General features: G+C 40.1%; 1 protein-coding gene across 2 annotated transcripts; it reads left to right on the plus strand.

Annotated features, from left to right (window-relative positions):
* The first annotated feature begins 524 nt into the window (after window positions 1–524).
* TARS1 (threonyl-tRNA synthetase 1) lies at window positions 525–16598 on the plus strand. Of its 2 annotated transcripts, XM_075527126.1 has the most exons (19): window positions 525–641; window positions 1051–1131; window positions 2033–2223; window positions 3271–3394; window positions 4501–4622; window positions 4836–4953; window positions 5824–5888; window positions 5970–6048; window positions 6632–6778; window positions 7705–7803; window positions 8665–8831; window positions 9389–9551; window positions 9640–9777; window positions 10499–10576; window positions 13071–13171; window positions 13291–13395; window positions 14067–14139; window positions 14869–14983; window positions 16339–16598. In XM_075527126.1, the coding sequence occupies exons 1-19, from the start codon at window positions 621–623 to the stop codon at window positions 16485–16487; spliced, it is 2136 nt and encodes a 711-aa protein (XP_075383241.1). In that variant the 5' UTR covers window positions 525–620; the 3' UTR covers window positions 16488–16598. The 2 variants fall into 2 exon arrangements, with proteins under 2 accessions (XP_075383241.1, XP_075383242.1); XM_075527127.1 differs by lacking the exon at window positions 1051–1131 and having other exon boundaries at window positions 536–641.
* Window positions 16599–17745: the final 1147 nt, after the last annotated feature.

The following is a 17745-nucleotide window of genomic DNA, read 5'->3' on the forward strand; positions in this document are numbered from 1 at the left end:
AGCAAAGCAGCACTAAGAAAAGCTCCTGTGGTCCGGATCTGACAGAATCTCCTCAGAATCTCTACCACTTTTTTTTTTCCCTGGGAAATGAGACATTGGTCAATGCGATTTTAATTTCATTTTTGTCTCTTTTGCAAAGAGCACTCCCATCAGCTGATCCATCCTTGACTGAATCTCTGTCTCAGGGGAATGGTAGCTAGGTCTCCCTGAGTGCCACCCCATCCCTCAGCCCCTTGCCACCCTCGTGGGGCCCTACGCTCCTGATGGCGGGGGAAGGCCGGTTCTGCTTCTCCCCGCAAGAGCGAGGGGAGCAGGGGTGTGGGGACACGGGCCCCGCGGCCCCGCTTCACACCCTCATGGGTGCTGGCAGGCGCTCCGCCATCTTGAGCTGCTGGGGCCCCTTGCAGGCCACCTCCACGCCCGCCGCGCCGCCGCCCTGGCCACATACGCCAGGGCAGCCCGGCGGGGCGCGGCCCTCCGGCCCCATTGGCCCGGCCTCGGCGGCTCACGCCGGCTCGGTGCGGCCGCCCCCGGTTGCATCAGCTGCGGCGGCCGGGAGGCGCCTGCGCGGGGCCGTTCCCGCCCCTTCCCCGCTGCGTCGGGCGGCTCCGCGTGCGGCAATGGCGGGCGCTGACAGCCAGGTGGGCCTGGCACCGCGGCGCCGGCGGGCCGCGCCGGAGGACCGGCTCTCTCCTCAGCGCGGCTCCCCCTCACCGCAGGCCGGGGGGTGTCCTGAGGCGGGGCGTCCCCTTCTTCCCGCGTCAGGTCTGGGGGGGGGGGCGGCCCTGTCAGGAGGACGGGTGCTGGCGGCAGGAGGGAGCTAGGCCTCTTCCCCTTCACCCTTATAGCGGGTTGCCGGGGGTTTCCCTCGCTCCGGGGGAGTTCGAAAGGCGGTGGGGTTTACCTGAAGGTAAAACGGCAGGGAGCTGCTCTGAAATTTCCCGGGGCGAAGGGGTCGGGTCTCTTCCCTGTGTGGTGCTGAGGGGGTTTAAAGCGCCGTAGGTGTGGGCGGCTGCTGGAGAATGAGGAAATGGTGCTCGCCCTTTTCAGGTAAATGCTGGGGAAGAAAAAAAGGCAGACTGCGGAAAGAAGAAAATGAAAGAAGGGGCCGGCGATGGAGGGCGGGCGGAGGTGAGCTGCCCTTGGGCCACGGGGGGTTGAAAGATGTGGTCTACCTGCTGTCTTGTGTACTGCTGGCATTGCTGCAGTTCATCCCTCTGACATATTTTATCTGGCATTACAGTTACTCCTTTTTCCACTCTCTCTTGTTTCCCAAAGTTTGCCATGAAGTGACTTTGTTGTTTTTTACACCAAGTTGTATTGACGTAATGGGAGAGCAGCTCCGATTTCCATAGCTGCTACTTGGTGATGCTTTTCACTGTGCCCCTGTTTGCACCAGGAGGTAGGCAGCAGATCTCTGGGATGAGAAAAGCCTGTGTAAGGTGCTCTGTCTTGTCCGTCTTCATGGTGGGTAAACACAGATCCCTCTGACTGCACAGAAAGGGCCAGCTGCTAGCCAGCACATCCTGAGCCAACTGCATAGCTGTATAGCCTTGGTTATGCCCAAGCTGACAGTCTTGACGTCGTTATATGATGTGTAGGCTGGAGTCAGCTCCTGTCAGGGTGGCTCAGAGTAGAGGTGTTCCCTCAGTTTTTTGACCTAGTGAGAAAAATCTATTTTTACGTTGAACTTATACAATCTTTTCAAATTGATTTTTGTTCTTGTATAGCTTATTAAAGAGGTGTTTAATAAACTATGTAGTAGCTTATTAACATATGTGTGGTTTATTGAACAGGTATACAGTGGTACATTTCAAAGTAATCTTCATTAAGCTGAAATCTTATTACTATATAATCAATACTATATAATTAATCTGTAATAATGATTATTTGTTAGATGTAGCGCATATATAGATGTGGTCACATAGCTGCTTGTGAAAAATGTATCCATTTTGTTTGCATACTTGACATAATGTGATATTAGATGAATAATCTATTGATTTTTTCCTTTCTCTTTATTCATTACATATAGCTGAATCCCTGGCCTGCATTTATCAATGAGCGTTTAGAGATGTACCATAAACTTAAAGCTGAACATGATGCACTCCTTGCAGAAAGAGCTGCAAATGACAGCAAACCCATTAAAGTTACGTTACCCGATGGCAAGCAGGTTGATGCTGAATCTTGGAAGACTACTCCTTATCAAATCGCTTGTGGAATTAGGTATGATTTTATTCTGTGATACACTCAATCATTTTTAGACAGCCCTGTGTCTGCAGGTTGTGGCTGTGAGGGTATGGGTAATGTATAATTTCTCTCTTGGTCATTTATCTCAACTCTCCTCAAGGCATCTTGTATGTAATAAATCCTATTGGTTACCTCCAGTTTGAGTTTTGGAGTGTAGTTTTTTTGCCTTATGAAGACACAGTTTCTAAAATTAAATAAGAATATAATTGAGATCTTTTAGACACACATTACTTGCATATTTTTCCCTGCAAGTATTATTGTTGCATTAAGAACTAATTTGCTAATAAATTTACGCTATCAGATTGAATGTTAGCACATGCAAACCAGTTTACATTGACCTGGGGAAGACGACTGCTGGGTGATGTTTCAATTGATTTCAGAGAGACTTAATAGTATGAGTATCTTTTACTTAACTGCATTTTTACTTGCATGGGAGATACCCATCAAAAAGAGCATTGCAAATCTCCAGGTAACTCAAACTTGCTGTGGAGTATATTTGAACAATGCACACTGGACACCCTGACAGTTTAAATTACAAAAATTAGGTCATTCCTAGAGGTGAAATGCCGTTTTTTTTTCATGCTTAGGTACCTTGTCATTGGAACCTTCTTTGCTTTTGTGATTTGGGATCAAAAAAAGGGGTTTTTGGCTAGTGGAAACAAAACTATAAAGTTACTACATAAGAAAGAGTATTCGATAATTTTTAAAAGAGAAGCTCTGTCTTTTGCTGCAGTAGGATTTTGAAGTCAGGTTAGTACTTTGAGGTAGCTGCCTCTGAGTCAAATATGTTAATGAATGTATGAATGTCAAGTATACAGCACAGATTTCTTCCCTCATCTGAGATGTGAGTAGGAGTTTCATGAATGTTCAGGACTGGCTAAACTGCTTTTTTATTTGGAATTTACTTATGACATTGTACCCACTCTGAGCACTCCTGAAAATCTTATTCAACATGGAGGGCAAATTTGGGGAACTTCTGCTGGCTGATTTCAAAAGATTATATACCGTGTATTTATTCTGTAGTCAGGGCTTAGCTGACAACACTGTTATTGCTAAAGTGAACAAGATGGTTTGGGATCTAGACCGTCCTTTGGAGGAGGATTGTACCCTGGAGCTGCTTAAGTTTGAAGATGAAGAGGCTCAAGCAGTGAGTATCTTTTACCAAAATTTGTTTGCCCTTGGATTTGCATTAAACTCAGCCTTGAGTAGTTATTTGCATCTCACTGTGTTCAAAAGATGAGGAGATAGGAACAGGTTTGCTGTGTAGGTACGTCTGCATTTTCTAATAGTTCCTTACAAGGGACATGAGGTACTGCAGATAATGTACATTCTGCTGTGTAGCCAAGTCTGCTAGCAGTTGCTGTAGTTTATGTCAAGTCTGTTCTCATTAAAGTGTTATATTTGCAATCTTCATGTTAATGTAAAGTAGGTCCTTTGAACTGACCTCTTCAGCAGTGACTTTGAAAACAATACTGAGTACAAAAGTACTGTCTAGGTACAATCATAAAAGTACTGAGTAGGCTGCTTTTTTACTTTGAGCATGCAAAAGTATGTACTTTATTTTGGCTACTCATTCAGATAAATGTGGATATTCAGTAAATTTATAAATACTGTCTTTAGAAAACATGATTTGGTACAAGAAGCTGTCAGTCAAACTCATCGCAGAGGTCTTGCATTCAAACTTAGGGTTTTCATGTTGGCTAAGTGATGGCTCCTGTGAGATTTATGTTTTCTGGTCGGTGCAAATAAAAGACTGAAGTCCTGTAGATTTGGTTTTAATTTGTCAAATTTTCAGGTGTACTATAAGATGGAGTGTAATTTTTAACTTTATGAACTGTTCTACTTCAGTGCAGGATTTCCCATGCATAAAATCTTCAGATTAGGACCCCAGCCTTATGTTGAAGGTGCACCTATTGGTCTTTAGGCAGAGCTGATTGATTGAAGTTCATAGAAAAAAAGGTTTCTGAGTTAGTTTCCTGACTTCTTGACAATAACTGAATCATTTCAACAGTAGTTGAAAATAAGAATTATTTGCTACCAGGCTGTAAACAGTTTTCCAGTGTTACCTTTTGGAAATATTGGTGCTTAGGATGAGAGTGTTGCTGGGGAGGTCACTTCTGTTCTGCAGACTGCTCTAATGTGGGATCTGCATCAAGAATCCTTAAAAGCAAGTGTTTCAGAAAAGGTTTTAAATAAAATACTCAGAAATGCATTGTGTGTATTCAGACTGCCCCCTTTTTTTACTTCCATTAGGTATACTGGCACTCAAGTGCTCACATAATGGGTGAAGCTATGGAGCGAATCTATGGTGGCTGTTTGTGCTATGGCCCACCAATAGAAAATGGATTTTATTACGACATGTTCCTTGAGGAAGGGTAGGTTTTGTGTTTTTCTTTTTAGGAGTGGGGGATGGCAGTTGCAGCAAAATTTCTGTTACCTGCTTGTTCCGAGAACAAAGTCATCTGCACTACTGCATATTGCTTTGTTCTTTGCAGCGTGTCCCATCCACGAGCTAGTGCATTGCAACTGTATCAGAAATTGCAAGCAAAAGCAAGAACGATTCAGTTTTGTGTGTGTGTTTATTTTAGGGGTGTATCAAGTAATGACTTCTCTGCTTTGGAAACGTTATGCAAAAAGATAATGAAGGAAAAACAAGTCTTTGAAAGACTGGAAGTTAAGAAGGAAACGCTACTTGAAATGTTTAAGGTAGGCTGTTTTAGAAGCTTGTTTCTAGCATCGTGCAGTTATTCTTTAAGTATTTGTAACTTTAGCTGCATGTTCTGTTAGTGGTAGAGGATGGTCTATCAAACTAACTTTTTAAGGTGATATGTTCTTAGAAGCTCATTCGTGATACTTAACAAAAAAAAAATGAGCAAAGGTGTAATTCTTAGGTTCTCGGGAATGTGCATTAGATTTTCTACAACTGTAAGAATTCTCATTCTTCCCCTGGGCGACCTTGGCAAAATCTTTGAAGCCACGTTCTTCATTTATTTCCCACAGGTGTAAATTTGCAATATATTATGTGCAGTTATATTATATGCCTATTATTATATTGGCTGTGAGTAAAATGCTGTGGTGATACTATAACTGCATGTGCTGATGCATTCAGAAACCTTCATAAAACATTTTTTAGAATGAGGACTTCTGAGAAAGTCCAAGCAGCACTAAAAGCTGATACTTTCTTTTTAGTACCTAGCTGCAAATAATTTTCTGGCATTCCTGAGATAGATGTTACTTAGTTTTCACTGTTAGGACATCAGGAGAATTATAGTGTCATACAGGTTGGAAGGTACCTCCTTAGGTCTCTAGTCCAATCTCATGCAGAGGGCATGGGGTCAATGCTGAAGTCAGACCAGGTTTCTGAGGGCTTGTCCAGTTGGGCCTTCAAAACCTCTAAGGATGGAGACTGCACATCCTGCGCTCTGGGCAGCTTGCTCCACTACTTGACTATCTGTCTGTCTTTTATAATCCTCTTTTGATGCAGCATAGCATCAGGTTTGCAAATAATTTACACTTCTGGCCAATTCTCTTGCTTAACAAGGAGTTAACAAATATGTGTGCTGCTTTTCTTCTCAGTATAATAAATTCAAGTGTCGCATCCTGAATGAAAAGGTCAATACTCCAACTACAACAGTATACAGGTAATTATGCATGCATCATAATATTACTGGATATATATTTCTAGGATGAAATATACCAGATGAATGTTTTCTTATTCTTAGGTGTGGTCCCTTGATAGATTTATGCAGAGGGCCTCATGTCAGACATACTGGCAAGATAAAGACCATAAAAATTCATAAGGTAAGTGCTGAAACTGCCTTAGACAAATGTTTTCACTGAAAATGTGTTGCTGTCTTTGGGCAATATGATAGTGGCTTATCCAAGAATGTACTGTGAAATGGGTAACCTGGCCAAAAACTCAATGTAACAAATTGGGAATGGGTTGTGTGCTAGAATATTCAAATGGTGTGAAGCCCAACTAGGTGTCCAGGGCATGCATTTCCAGCACAGATAAGAATGTAAGTGTGGCTTAAGTCTTGTTTGAACTGCATCAGTTAGAGTTTATAGTTTTTGCTCAGCTGATGGTTATAGCTGAGTATGAATAAACAGTAGGAATAGGATTGCTACAAAGAGAGCAAATAGGCTTAAAAAAAGAAAGACTAGAGAGCTGGACACCATTTTTACCTATTCTGTTCACCTGTTCTTTCTGGATTTTTCTAATCAGTGTTCTGAATTTAAGGTTAAAACTCTCCTTATGCCTTAGTTGTTCTACATTAGGTATAGTGATTTGTTATTAATTGCATGCCTTTCCATTGCAGGCAGTAGTAGTAAAATGTGGAGGCTCTTCGTTTTCTTCAATGTTTCATTTACTTTTTGCATGCAGAATTCTTCTACCTACTGGGAAGGCAAGGCTGATATGGAATCCCTCCAGCGGATCTATGGAATTTCATTCCCAGATGCAAAAATGCTGAAGGAATGGGAGAAATTCCAGGAGGAGGCTAAAAGCAGAGATCACAGAAAAATTGGGCGGGTGAGGCAGTTTTTCTGGTAATGTATTTCATAAACACTGTGTGGGTGTAACCCCTTAACTAGAAGCATCTTGAAGACAGCATATACTTGCTGCCACAACCAACATGTGACACAATTGTATTTTCAGTTGAGTTGCAAAGTCAGGTACTCTTCTCTTGAAGAGCATCAAAAGTCCTAAAGCAAATAACTTGTCTTTAGACTTTTAGCTGTTTTAAACATGATGACATCCTTATTCCACAGATCAATTGGAACAGAACATGAACATTTTGGTCTGCAAAATATGAATGCTTCAGTCTGCAGGCAGTGCTCATTTCTACACAGTTTGCTGCAGCCTCTTCACTCACAGTTCTTTTCTTGTGTGTAATTTCAGAATCCGTAATACCTTTCTATGGTTTTTTGGTTAGGTGGTTTTTGGTTTTGTTTTTTTAGAGGGAAACCCCTGTCAGATAATTGATAGTCCTGAACGCTGTTACGCGGTCCGCTGCTAGGACATCAGGAAAATACACAGAAGAATTCACTATACGCAGTCCTCAAGCATGTGCACAGTTTGTCACAACATTAGCCAACTACAGTTCGCACATTCAGTTCATGTGCAAATAATTAGAGAGCTGCAGAAGCAGAACTAAACATTACTTGTCAATGTACAAAGGGATCTGTGGGGGCACGGTTAGGAATTACATATAAACGTGAAGTTTTGGAGCATCAGTAATGAAACAGGAAACTGAACAACCTCCTTTCCCTGTAAGTACTGATGGAGATATAAATGCTAGTGGAAATGCATCTCATCTATTGGTATTGCTTTTTCTTATTATTTTTGTTTTAAAAACTTTGATTGGTGATGCCCAGTTAGTAGTAATTAATTTGTGAACGTTAAGTGAAAAAGCTGGTGAACAAATACTAAGTTTTTCAAATATTATTTTTCTGCAGGACCAAGAACTGTTTTTCTTCCATGAGCTCAGCCCTGGTAGCTGTTTTTTCTTGCCAAAAGGAGCTTACATTTATAACACATTAATTGAATTCATCCGGGTAAGTAATGCCTTTTGGAAATCTTCTTATAGAAGAAATTGCTTAATTTTAGAAAAATATGTAACAGCATGCTACATATGACAGTATTAACAGTGCTTCATTTTAGGTTAGTTTAATCTCTTAGTTCTGTAAGCCATGGAACTAAAGAAACGTGGTTACTTTGAATTGGTCTTGTCACAATCTCTGCTATGTTTTATCAATACTTTATACCTGCAGTTAAAACAGTGATAATGATGCTTTATAATATGAATTCTTTGACATCTAATAGTACAGCTAAGCTCACACTACAGCTGTTACAGTGACGCATATTGATTTGTTTTAATAAACTTACTAAATTTGGCCTCGTAAAACTATTTTTTACGAAATCATGTGTAGAAAAAAAATCTTGATCTTCCTGTTGTAATATTTAAAGTCTGTCTTATTATTGTATATTTGGGCTGCAATGTACTACCAGCTGTCATTGAATAATTAGAGACTGCTGATTTGCTTGCAGGGAGGAAACTTGTTCTTCTTGCTTACTACAGAGGAATTGTTTGGGGGAGGGTGGTGCTGGTGGAAGGGATGTATCCTGGCATGTCCAGCTTGAATTCTCTTCTCTTCTCTTCTCTTCTCTTCTCTTCTCTTCTCTTCTCTTCTCTTCTCTTCTCTTCTCTTCTCTTCTCTTCTCTTCTCTTCTCTTCTCTTCTCTTCTCTTCTCTTCTCTTCTCTTCTCTTCTCTTCTCTTCTCTTCTCTTCTCTTCTCTTGTCATGGACTTTTGTAGGGCAGCATTTGTATATTTTTATGGCTGCAGATTGAAGACTGAGTACCATTACTTTTGTTTGCTTTATTAGTTATTTTACATACTGGGTCTGTTGTTTCAGAGTGAGTATCGAAAACGTGGATTCCAGGAGGTTGTCACTCCAAATGTTTTCAACAGCAAACTATGGATGACTTCAGGGCACTGGGAGCATTACAGTGACAACATGTTTTCCTTTGAAGTGGAGAAAGAAATCTTTGCTCTGAAGCCTATGAACTGTCCAGGACACTGGTAAATACGTAGCAAATCCAGTTTACCAAAGATGATGCTGATTAAAAAAAAAAAAAAAAAAAAAAAAAAATTTCTGTTTCTTTTGCCTGCTTAATTGTCAAGATGGCTATCTTCGGATGTGACATAACGTCAGGAGTGATGTAATTATGAGTCTTGTTGTGTATGTGCTCTCATTACTTGAGACACTGAGAAATGTCATTTTTCCATCATTACAGTGACTGTGTTTTAGACCTGAAGCTTACCTTGGTACTAGAAAACCTGGATATCCAAAATAGATACAGGGGCATTGTCAATTTTGCGGCAGTTAAGGCTTTCAGGTTTTAATGCTCAGTTTTAGAAGCTGTTTTACCTCCTCTCTGTGAGGTGGGGGAAGCCTACCAGCTATAAAACTGTATCTGCATTTGTTTTCCTGGCAAAACTAGATGCGAATGATGGTTGTATTCAGATTACATCATTGGCATTATGGGCATCTGCTTAGGTACTGGCTGCTTCTCATTGGCTGTTCTTTGCAGAATTTTGATTCTGGATGAGCTTCAAGTAATAAACTTTTCCTTCAGCCTTATGTTTGATCATCGTCCAAGATCATGGCGTGAGCTGCCATTACGGTTGGCTGATTTTGGTGTTCTGCATCGCAATGAACTATCAGGAGCTCTTACAGGACTCACTCGAGTACGTCGGTTCCAGCAGGACGATGCTCACATATTCTGTGCTATGGAGCAGGTATGGGCTGCTGTTAAATGAAATTGGGTATCAAAATCAGATTAACTGATTTTTCCATATTTGAAAGTTTATTTCTATTCTCATAAAGATTGAAGAGGAGATAAAGAGTTGTCTGCAGTTCTTGCGTACTGTGTATGATGTCTTTGGATTTTCCTTTAAACTGAATCTCTCCACTCGTCCTGAAAAGTACCTGGGAGATATTGAAGTGTGGAATCAAGCTGAAAAGGTAAACAGTAGTTTTATTAACTTTTTATATGAAAGCAAGGCTGCAGATGGAAGTCCTGTAAGAACATACTGCCTTCTGGGAGGTACAGTGACAGGTGGACATGAGCAATATAACTTTAATAACTGTCTTCAATTCAGTCTGGCTGCTGTAAATAGCTTACTCTCCATACAGAAGCAATCTCCATGTCAGAATCAAATTATCTCTCTCTCCTTCTCTCTCTCTCTCTGTATTTTTTTGGTAATTTAAAAGAAAAAAAAAGAGGAAGAGAACCAATTCTGGCAGCACCTGTAATAAGACTTCTTCCAAAAACCAGGTTGCTTTCATGATTAAAGGGGTGGGGTTAGCCCCCGCAAGTGCAGTGCTTGGGAGAAGATAGGGCAGGAATAGACATTAGGTGTATCAGTGTGGATCCCCTCTCAATATTATCTGCAAACTTTGAATCTAGCATAAAAATGTCTTGCACCTTAGCTAATGCTGCTTGTTTGGCCTCTTCCAAAATGAATGCATTAATTTTGTTTGTTTAAATTTGGACTACATTTTTTTTTAGCTGGGGATCTTCCAAAACTTTCCTTTTTCAGAAAATAAATGAATTGCAGCACTAAATGAGAATTACGTAGGATTGGTAGTCGTGTAGCTGTAGCAGCAGGCTGACCTGATGCTGTAATGTGGAAAGACAGCAAATGATTGAGAAACACTGAGCATATGTGTCCTTTGTCTCTAGCAACTTGAAAACAGCCTCAATGACTTTGGTGAGAAGTGGGAGTTAAACCCTGGCGATGGAGCTTTCTACGGACCTAAGGTTAGTATGTTGCTACCCCTAGCTGGGTTAGCCTTTTAATTCTGTTTGGGTGAGGCAGATGGAAGTTACACAATTCCCTGTTTTCCATTGATACTACCGTAATCTTGGCAGTAGGCGTAGCATGCAAATGCTATTCTTTGCAGTATAGCAGATGAGCAGAAGAAACCCCAAAGTCTCCATGTGTTTACAAAACGTTGCTATATGTCAGTTTGCCCAGAAAGACAAGTGTTTGTCCTCTACTTGTGCAGAATGTTTGCCAGATGACTTCAAATAGATACCTGACCAAGACTAAATCTCCATCTAGTTAACATTCTGCTCTGAGTTAATTAAATACAGATGGACACTAAATGCTGTTAATACATAAAGAATGTTTTTCATATCTTTTTTATGAGCAAGGGGGAGAAAATAGTATGGTGATGCTTTTGGGTTTTATTAATGATCTTCCTGGTAAAACTTTTATTTTTCATTTATTGTCCTGCATGTTCCCTTCCAATGTAACGTTGTAACTAAATTTCTCAATGTCAGTATGCCTTTCTAAAGCATTGTTGCTGTCTAGGTTTGGCTGGAGGATATAGAACAAAACTGATTCTTAAACTGACAACCTGGTACAAACGGAGATTAAGAGCTGGGATTAGGAACAGGGGATTTTTTTTATAGTTATCTAATACTGTTTTAAGACGCTGTACGGCTGAAATTTTGTGTTTTTCCAGATGCATAAACTCTGACATACTTGAGAGAGAAATAATACTCTATGATCCTGGTTTTCACATAGCTTTAACACTCATTTCATTAATTAAACCCAGTTTACATGTATGAACTATTTGTCTGCTGCTTAAACAGAGCTGATTGGTTTAGTGGGAGACATGAACAGAAGGTGGCACTGTAAGATCAGTATTACAGCAATTGCTGCATTAGAAATAATTCTTTGGGCGATAAGTGAATCCTAAGTCATGAAAAAAACAAAAATAAACTTACTAGTAAAACGAATTTTTGAAAAATGTTGCTTTTACTGTCACAGTTTTGTAGCTGCATTGAGTTGCTGATGGGTTTTGGTATTTTAAAAAAGCCCCTTGCATTGGTTTTGTGGTTTTGTTAGGTTTTTTAAAAGCCTTCTCTACGGTTTGCAAAGATTAAGTACGGCTTTCTAGAAATTTCCATAACGATAGAGAGCCTTACAAAACTACTTGTAAATCTTTCCCTAATAAATGTACATGACATTTATGTCTATAATCAGTCATCTGGTAAACTGGTTCTGATTTCTTTCTTTGTATGCTAATTGAATCAATTTCATTTTATGGGTTGTAGGAGAAATGTGTTATAGCAGCTAATCATTCATAATTTGAAATGCAAACAAGATTTAGTAATTTCCTCAGATGATTTGAAAGAAGGCAAATCTCAACAGGAACCTTTATTAACCTTAACTAACCTAATACTTGCTGCTAATACACTCTAGCCAAAGTAAAGTGAGCAAACATAGCATTTTGCACTGGTTTTAATGGAAACTAGTTAAAGTTACATTTTTTAAATTAAGCTCTACATCTAGGGTACCCTTAAACTACTTGGATTTTTTTTTTTTCTGCTCGGTAACTGGTGATTTGAAATTAAAGAAGGTTGTAAATAATCTATTTTGATAGAAGCTCTTTGGTGAGTAGCTGAACTATGATAAACTCTGGCTTCTGAATGCAAAATTGAAAGACATTTAGAACTTCAGTTAATAAAACACTGATCTGGTTTTTTTCATACGTAAATTAAAATAATGCATACAGCCCCAACAGATAGCCATACTGGTAAAATGATGAATAAGAGAGCAACGTGATAAATAAATAAGGTCAGAACACTACAAATCTACTGTTTTCTATCTGTGTCTCTGTCTAACTTGTATCATAAGTGTACTCAGGATTAAAGCGAAAGATGCAATAGAAGGAATAGGCTTGACTGTAGATACTCATAGTCAGAACAAGTGTCACTGATTAATGTGATCCCTGCTGGTAAATGGACTATTTAACTGTAGGATTTTCATCCCTTGTTCGTGCCCTGAATTTGTAACATAAGCTACCAAGTATTCGAATACTGCATAATAAAGGAGTGTAAGTTTGCCAGTTTGAGGTTTGCCAGGTTGAAGTCTCATTTTTGGCGAGACATGTTCAGTTCTGATCTTGCACCTGCAGTTCTGTGCTGCTGAATTCACTCAGCGAAAAGGCCTGTGAAAGTCCTAGATTGAAACTCACAAAAAATAGTCTGAGGTATTAAATGTAGTTCCCTCCTGAAGTAATGTCTCTCTACTTGCTTACCCTGTTTTTAGCTCTTAACATTTTTTGCATCAGAACCTGCAAGTCATTTAAGTCCTAATGTAGGCTGAAGTAAAAGGATGTTGTCTAAAACCACATATACTTCCTCTGCATTGAGTGAAACCTTCCATCTTAATGAGTTTGCTTTCAGAGGGCCATGCTTGTAGCTTAAACTGGAGTAAAAGATTGTGTATTTTGTTTCTTAGATTGACATTCAGATTAAAGATGCCATTGGCCGCTACCACCAATGTGCTACAATCCAGCTCGACTTCCAGCTCCCCGTCAGATTTAACCTCACCTTTGTCAGGTAAGCACAGAGGGTGGTGGTTTTAATTGCTATATAATCTAACTTTCCTGTCACTTACAGGTCTAAGTTTACATCAAGAAAAAAACCTTTCATTTTAAAAAAAACCCCTTTCTTCTCAGCCATGATGGTAATGACAAGACCAGACCAGTTATCATTCACCGGGCTATCTTGGGATCTGTGGAGAGAATGATCGCCATTCTAACTGAAAACTACGGAGGCAAATGGTAATGTTGAAAAGTAGATTTATTATTCCAGTTTGAGCAAACACTTTATGTAGAAGAGGCCCAAGCGTGCACGAATCAAGAGGGTTTGTTCTACTTGCTTGCTACAGAGACATGCCGTAGGTGTACCACAGGGCAATTCCTTCTGAACCACCTTCCTTGGATATTAAATAATTCTAGGTATGGTAGCCTCTACATGATACCACTCATGCAGGTGCAGCATACAGCTTGTCTGCCCACAGTGTGTATATCTCAACTTTGCTTTTGCAGCTGGGCTGCCTTCCAACAAGTCATTTATGTATGTCATCTCCTTTACCTGCTGCAGCGTAATACCTGATGGGGATGACCCCTCTGATTATAACAATGTTTTCCCATGATTAGTTAGTGATAAGCTCAACAACTCAATTATGATTTGTTGTCTGTTGTAGAACACAACTTGAATCTTCAGGTCAAAAAGTACTTTTGTCCACACTGCAATTCTCTTAGACACTCAGTTCTTTTGGGGAGATAAATTGTAACGAGTATAGGGCTATCATTGCCTCTGAACCCAATCTAAGCAGCTGGCTTTATTGTGTAGATTTCTTGTGTAGATTTTAGTCCTATCTGTTAAGAGGATTTTTCATACTAAAAAAATACTGAAAACTGTATTAACTTGTTTTGTTTGTTTATTGAAGGCCGCTCTGGCTCTCCCCTCAGCAGGTAATGGTGGTACCAGTGGGACCAACGTGTGATGAATATGCTCAAAAGGTGACGTATATGGTTTGGGGGCTTTTTTTCCAGTATGTTGTATTTAGTTGAGATACTTGGTTTTTAATGATTAATAGTATTTATCCCAGATAAATGTTGTAAGTCTTTGTGTATTACATTGTATGATTTTTATATTACAATGATAATTAGCTGCTGAAGTTGCAGATGTATCTTGAGAGGACTCGAAATAGATTTTGGGTATCTGAACAACAAATGCTGATCTTTGTGAGGCTTTTATTTTTGGAAAACTTAGTTTTTCTCTCCGCTCAAAAGCTGTCTTACCCTTCAGGTTCTAGTCTCCCATGGCCATGTGCATCTTGCAAAAGCAGTAAGAAAGATGAAGATGGGTCTTTGCATATTTAGCATCCAGCAGACCTTCTCCTGTATTTCTTTCAAGCACATTATACATGAACAGTCTGCAAAATAAAAATAATCTTCTAATCAGAAAGCTCCACCATCCTGCTGCCTTTCACAATATCAAACTCAAATCACTGTTCAGCCCAAACCATTAGATATTCAGATCACTGCTTAGTTATTTAGTGTGTATGTACTTGCATGCTAGCTGACCTGTTTTCATTTCTTGAACTGGGATCATCTGCAACGCCTGAGCCAATGACAGTGCCTTTGTTTTAGGGGTCAGATAAGCTCGACTGGCTCAAGTCTACAAGTCATGAATAGTTCACTGTCATGAATATCCTATACTGACAGTTTAAATACTTTTTCTCCTAGGTCAGGCAGCACTTCCACGACGCTGGATTAATGGCAGATGTTGATGTAGATCCTGGATGCACACTGAACAAGAAGATCAGAAATGCTCAGCTTGCACAGTATAACTTTATTCTGGGTAATGTATACTGCATTTGTTACCTTATCCTGGCTGACTTTCTTGCATAGGTTTTAGGATTTGATCATTCTTCTCTGAGCAAGGTAGAGAGTGGTAGTCAGTGTTTTAGGTCACTTTGCCGCTAAGAGTCTTCATTCCAGAGAGCCTCTCCTGCCTGCATGATGCGCATTCCTGGCTTGTGTAGCTGTCACTGAAAGGAGGTCACTGTGGCCCAAGGCATTACTGCTGCTTTAGAAAAAGGTCTTTGCTGTCTTCTGGTCAGCAATGTGGAGACATATGAAATTTCTTGCCTTTTTGTCAGTCAGATTGTTAAGCGATTTTTCTGCGTCGCCCCCAACCCTCCCCCAATACTTTATGCTCTTGTTTCGAGCGTAGCAAAAGAAGTACCATCTTTTCACTGCATTCAGCTGTGGTGCACTTCTGAGCTATGCATGCATGCATAGGAGAAGACTATTCCACGAGAGGGGGATGCAGGGACAATTAGAAACTGGCTGTGAAGTATGTGATTTGAAGCACCACCTTAGTCATGTCATGTAAAATGAGGCTCTAGCACTGACCCTAAAACTATCTGGGATCCATTAGAGTAGAAGGAGCCTTTGAGAGGGAAACTCTACCCTCACAGTAACTGATAAAATCGTGAATGAAGTTCTTTTGTTCTTTAAAACTTTTAAGTGTATGGTACAGATAAGACACAACCACATTTTACCTTCAAGACCACAAGCAAATGATCAGCCTGTCAGGGAAAAGACCTCACCTAATTTACGTTCAGAGGTTGTTTCAGAGAGTTGTCCCACTGAATGTAGATTGGGTACCAGAGAAATACAATCTCCTGTAGCAACCTCCAAGTATGTTATATAAATTCATATTAGTAATGAGATATTATCTTGGTATCTGTATCTTAATGTTTAAGTAAAATAGCTTTGGGATTTTCCAATAAACTGTCTTGCTGTCTCTGTAAAGAAAGCAAATAGCTATAGGTTATTTACAGTCAAGTTGTCTTTCTGATCTTTGCCCATGGAGTACTCCATGTTTATTTCTCATTTTGACTTTGTGATTCCCTCTAATAAGAAGTAAGTCAAGCTGGACTTACTAAGTTTAATTTTCTCTTTATCCCTATTTTGCTGAGCTGCTGTTCATAACATACTAAAACCTATTCAATAATATGAGATTAAATAAGGGTATTGGCTGTTACAGGCTAAGTGGGGGGAGCTGGGAGGAGGGCAAAGAAGGATTTGATGTGTTGGTAAGCTTTTTAGAATTTTTGTTGAGTATGTGCCTAAGTTTTAAGGGAATAGGGGAAAAAAACCAGCTTGCTAAATGTGAAGTTCATTCCTTTGCGTCTTGGTTGTTTCTAGTTGTTGGTGAAAAGGAGAAGGCAAGTGGAACAGTTAACATCCGCACCCGAGATAACAAGGTGCATGGTGAGCGTACAATTGCAGACACTGTGGAGAGACTGCTGGAACTGAAAAGCTCCCGCTCCAGACAAGCTGAAGAGGAATTTTAACGCCAGCTGCTCTACCTGGCATAAAAAAAGATTCTAGTTTTCCTAATGGAGTTAACCAGAGAGTTTTCGTGCTGAAGCAGATTTGAAATATATTTCACATTGGGCCTCTTGCTCATTTTAGCAGAGATTTTTCTTTAGTCAGAAATGTGTCTTTTTGTAAAAATCAATTTTTCACAAACCTTGAAGTAAAATTTCCTGGCCTCTGACCAAGGATAGATGAAGCAAGACTAAATGATTTTCTGTGACTGCAAGGGAAAATGGAAATGTTAATCAGGGATACCCATAGCATTCTACCTACCCTGTTAAGAATAAAATACATTTTGATAACAAATGTTTTTCATGCAAGTTAAACAAAAGACATCAGGCTTAAGAAACCACATAGTAACCATGCGCTGCAGCAGCTTTTGGAGTGTCTCCCTTAGCAAGGGAAGTGATACCTTGCACTCTTGTCTGCTGGTCTTACATCAATTAAATACTTTGACTCTGAACAGTTCCCAGTTACGTGAATGGGGAAATGAACAGAGGTCTCCCACTTCCATAGCAGTTGGTGCTTCTGGGAGTGTCTCAGCTCTCACTGCGTGACACTCCTGATGTGAGGCCGTCCAAGCTGCTAACCAAAGCCAACTCTACCCTTTTCCAAAGGCAGTATCTGAAATGTGCTGGCTCTAAGGGTAGGGTCGTTGTAGCTGTAGAGGGGGATAAGACTGTCTGGAAGAGGTAGGGCATAGCTGGGCCAAAACAGCAGCTAAGAAAACGAGGATTCTTGGGAACAAAGAGTGCTTCTGTTCTTATCCCTGAGCCGTCCTTTCAGTAAGGCTGTATATGTCACAGCAGAAACAAGAATGTACCGAATGAAAAAGGATAATGATTATTTTTTTAAAACAAATGCTGTTTTTCAATTTAATAGGCACAGTCCCCTTCAGTGGAACACTTCCCTCCCAAGCCTCTAGTCCAGGGCATCACATACTCAGTTAGCAGCCCTTCCTATCTCACAGTTGAGGGAGCTCATCAATTGGTTTTGGGTTTTTTTTTTTTGTGGGTTGTTTTTTTTTTTTTTTTTGCACATCTGCTGACAAGAGGCAAATGTCTGTCACTGACAAAAAATAAAATAATGGTCTGAGTTTCTTTTGTTTTGGTTGGGTTTTTTTTTTTTTTTAATTTTAACTGACCTGAGCAGCTTCCAAAGGTGGTTGATAACCATTCCTTTAAAAAGGAAGCTATTGCTACAGCCTTAGCAAAGATCAGACAAATCTGAGGA

Source organism: Mycteria americana, chromosome Z (genome assembly GCF_035582795.1).
Source record: "Mycteria americana isolate JAX WOST 10 ecotype Jacksonville Zoo and Gardens chromosome Z, USCA_MyAme_1.0, whole genome shotgun sequence".
NCBI classification, from domain to species: Eukaryota; Metazoa; Chordata; class Aves; order Ciconiiformes; family Ciconiidae; genus Mycteria; species Mycteria americana.

Bases quoted from the DNA above. Each gene is read 5' to 3' on its own strand.
- TARS1 (XM_075527126.1), top strand. From the start codon at position 621: ATGGCGGGCGCTGACAGCCAG. The intron at 1,132-2,032 runs GTGAGCTGCCCT...CATTACATATAG, and splicing joins GCGATGGAGGGCGGGCGGAG to CTGAATCCCTGGCCTGCATT. The intron at 4,954-5,823 runs GTAGGCTGTTTT...TTTTCTTCTCAG, and splicing joins CGCTACTTGAAATGTTTAAG to TATAATAAATTCAAGTGTCG.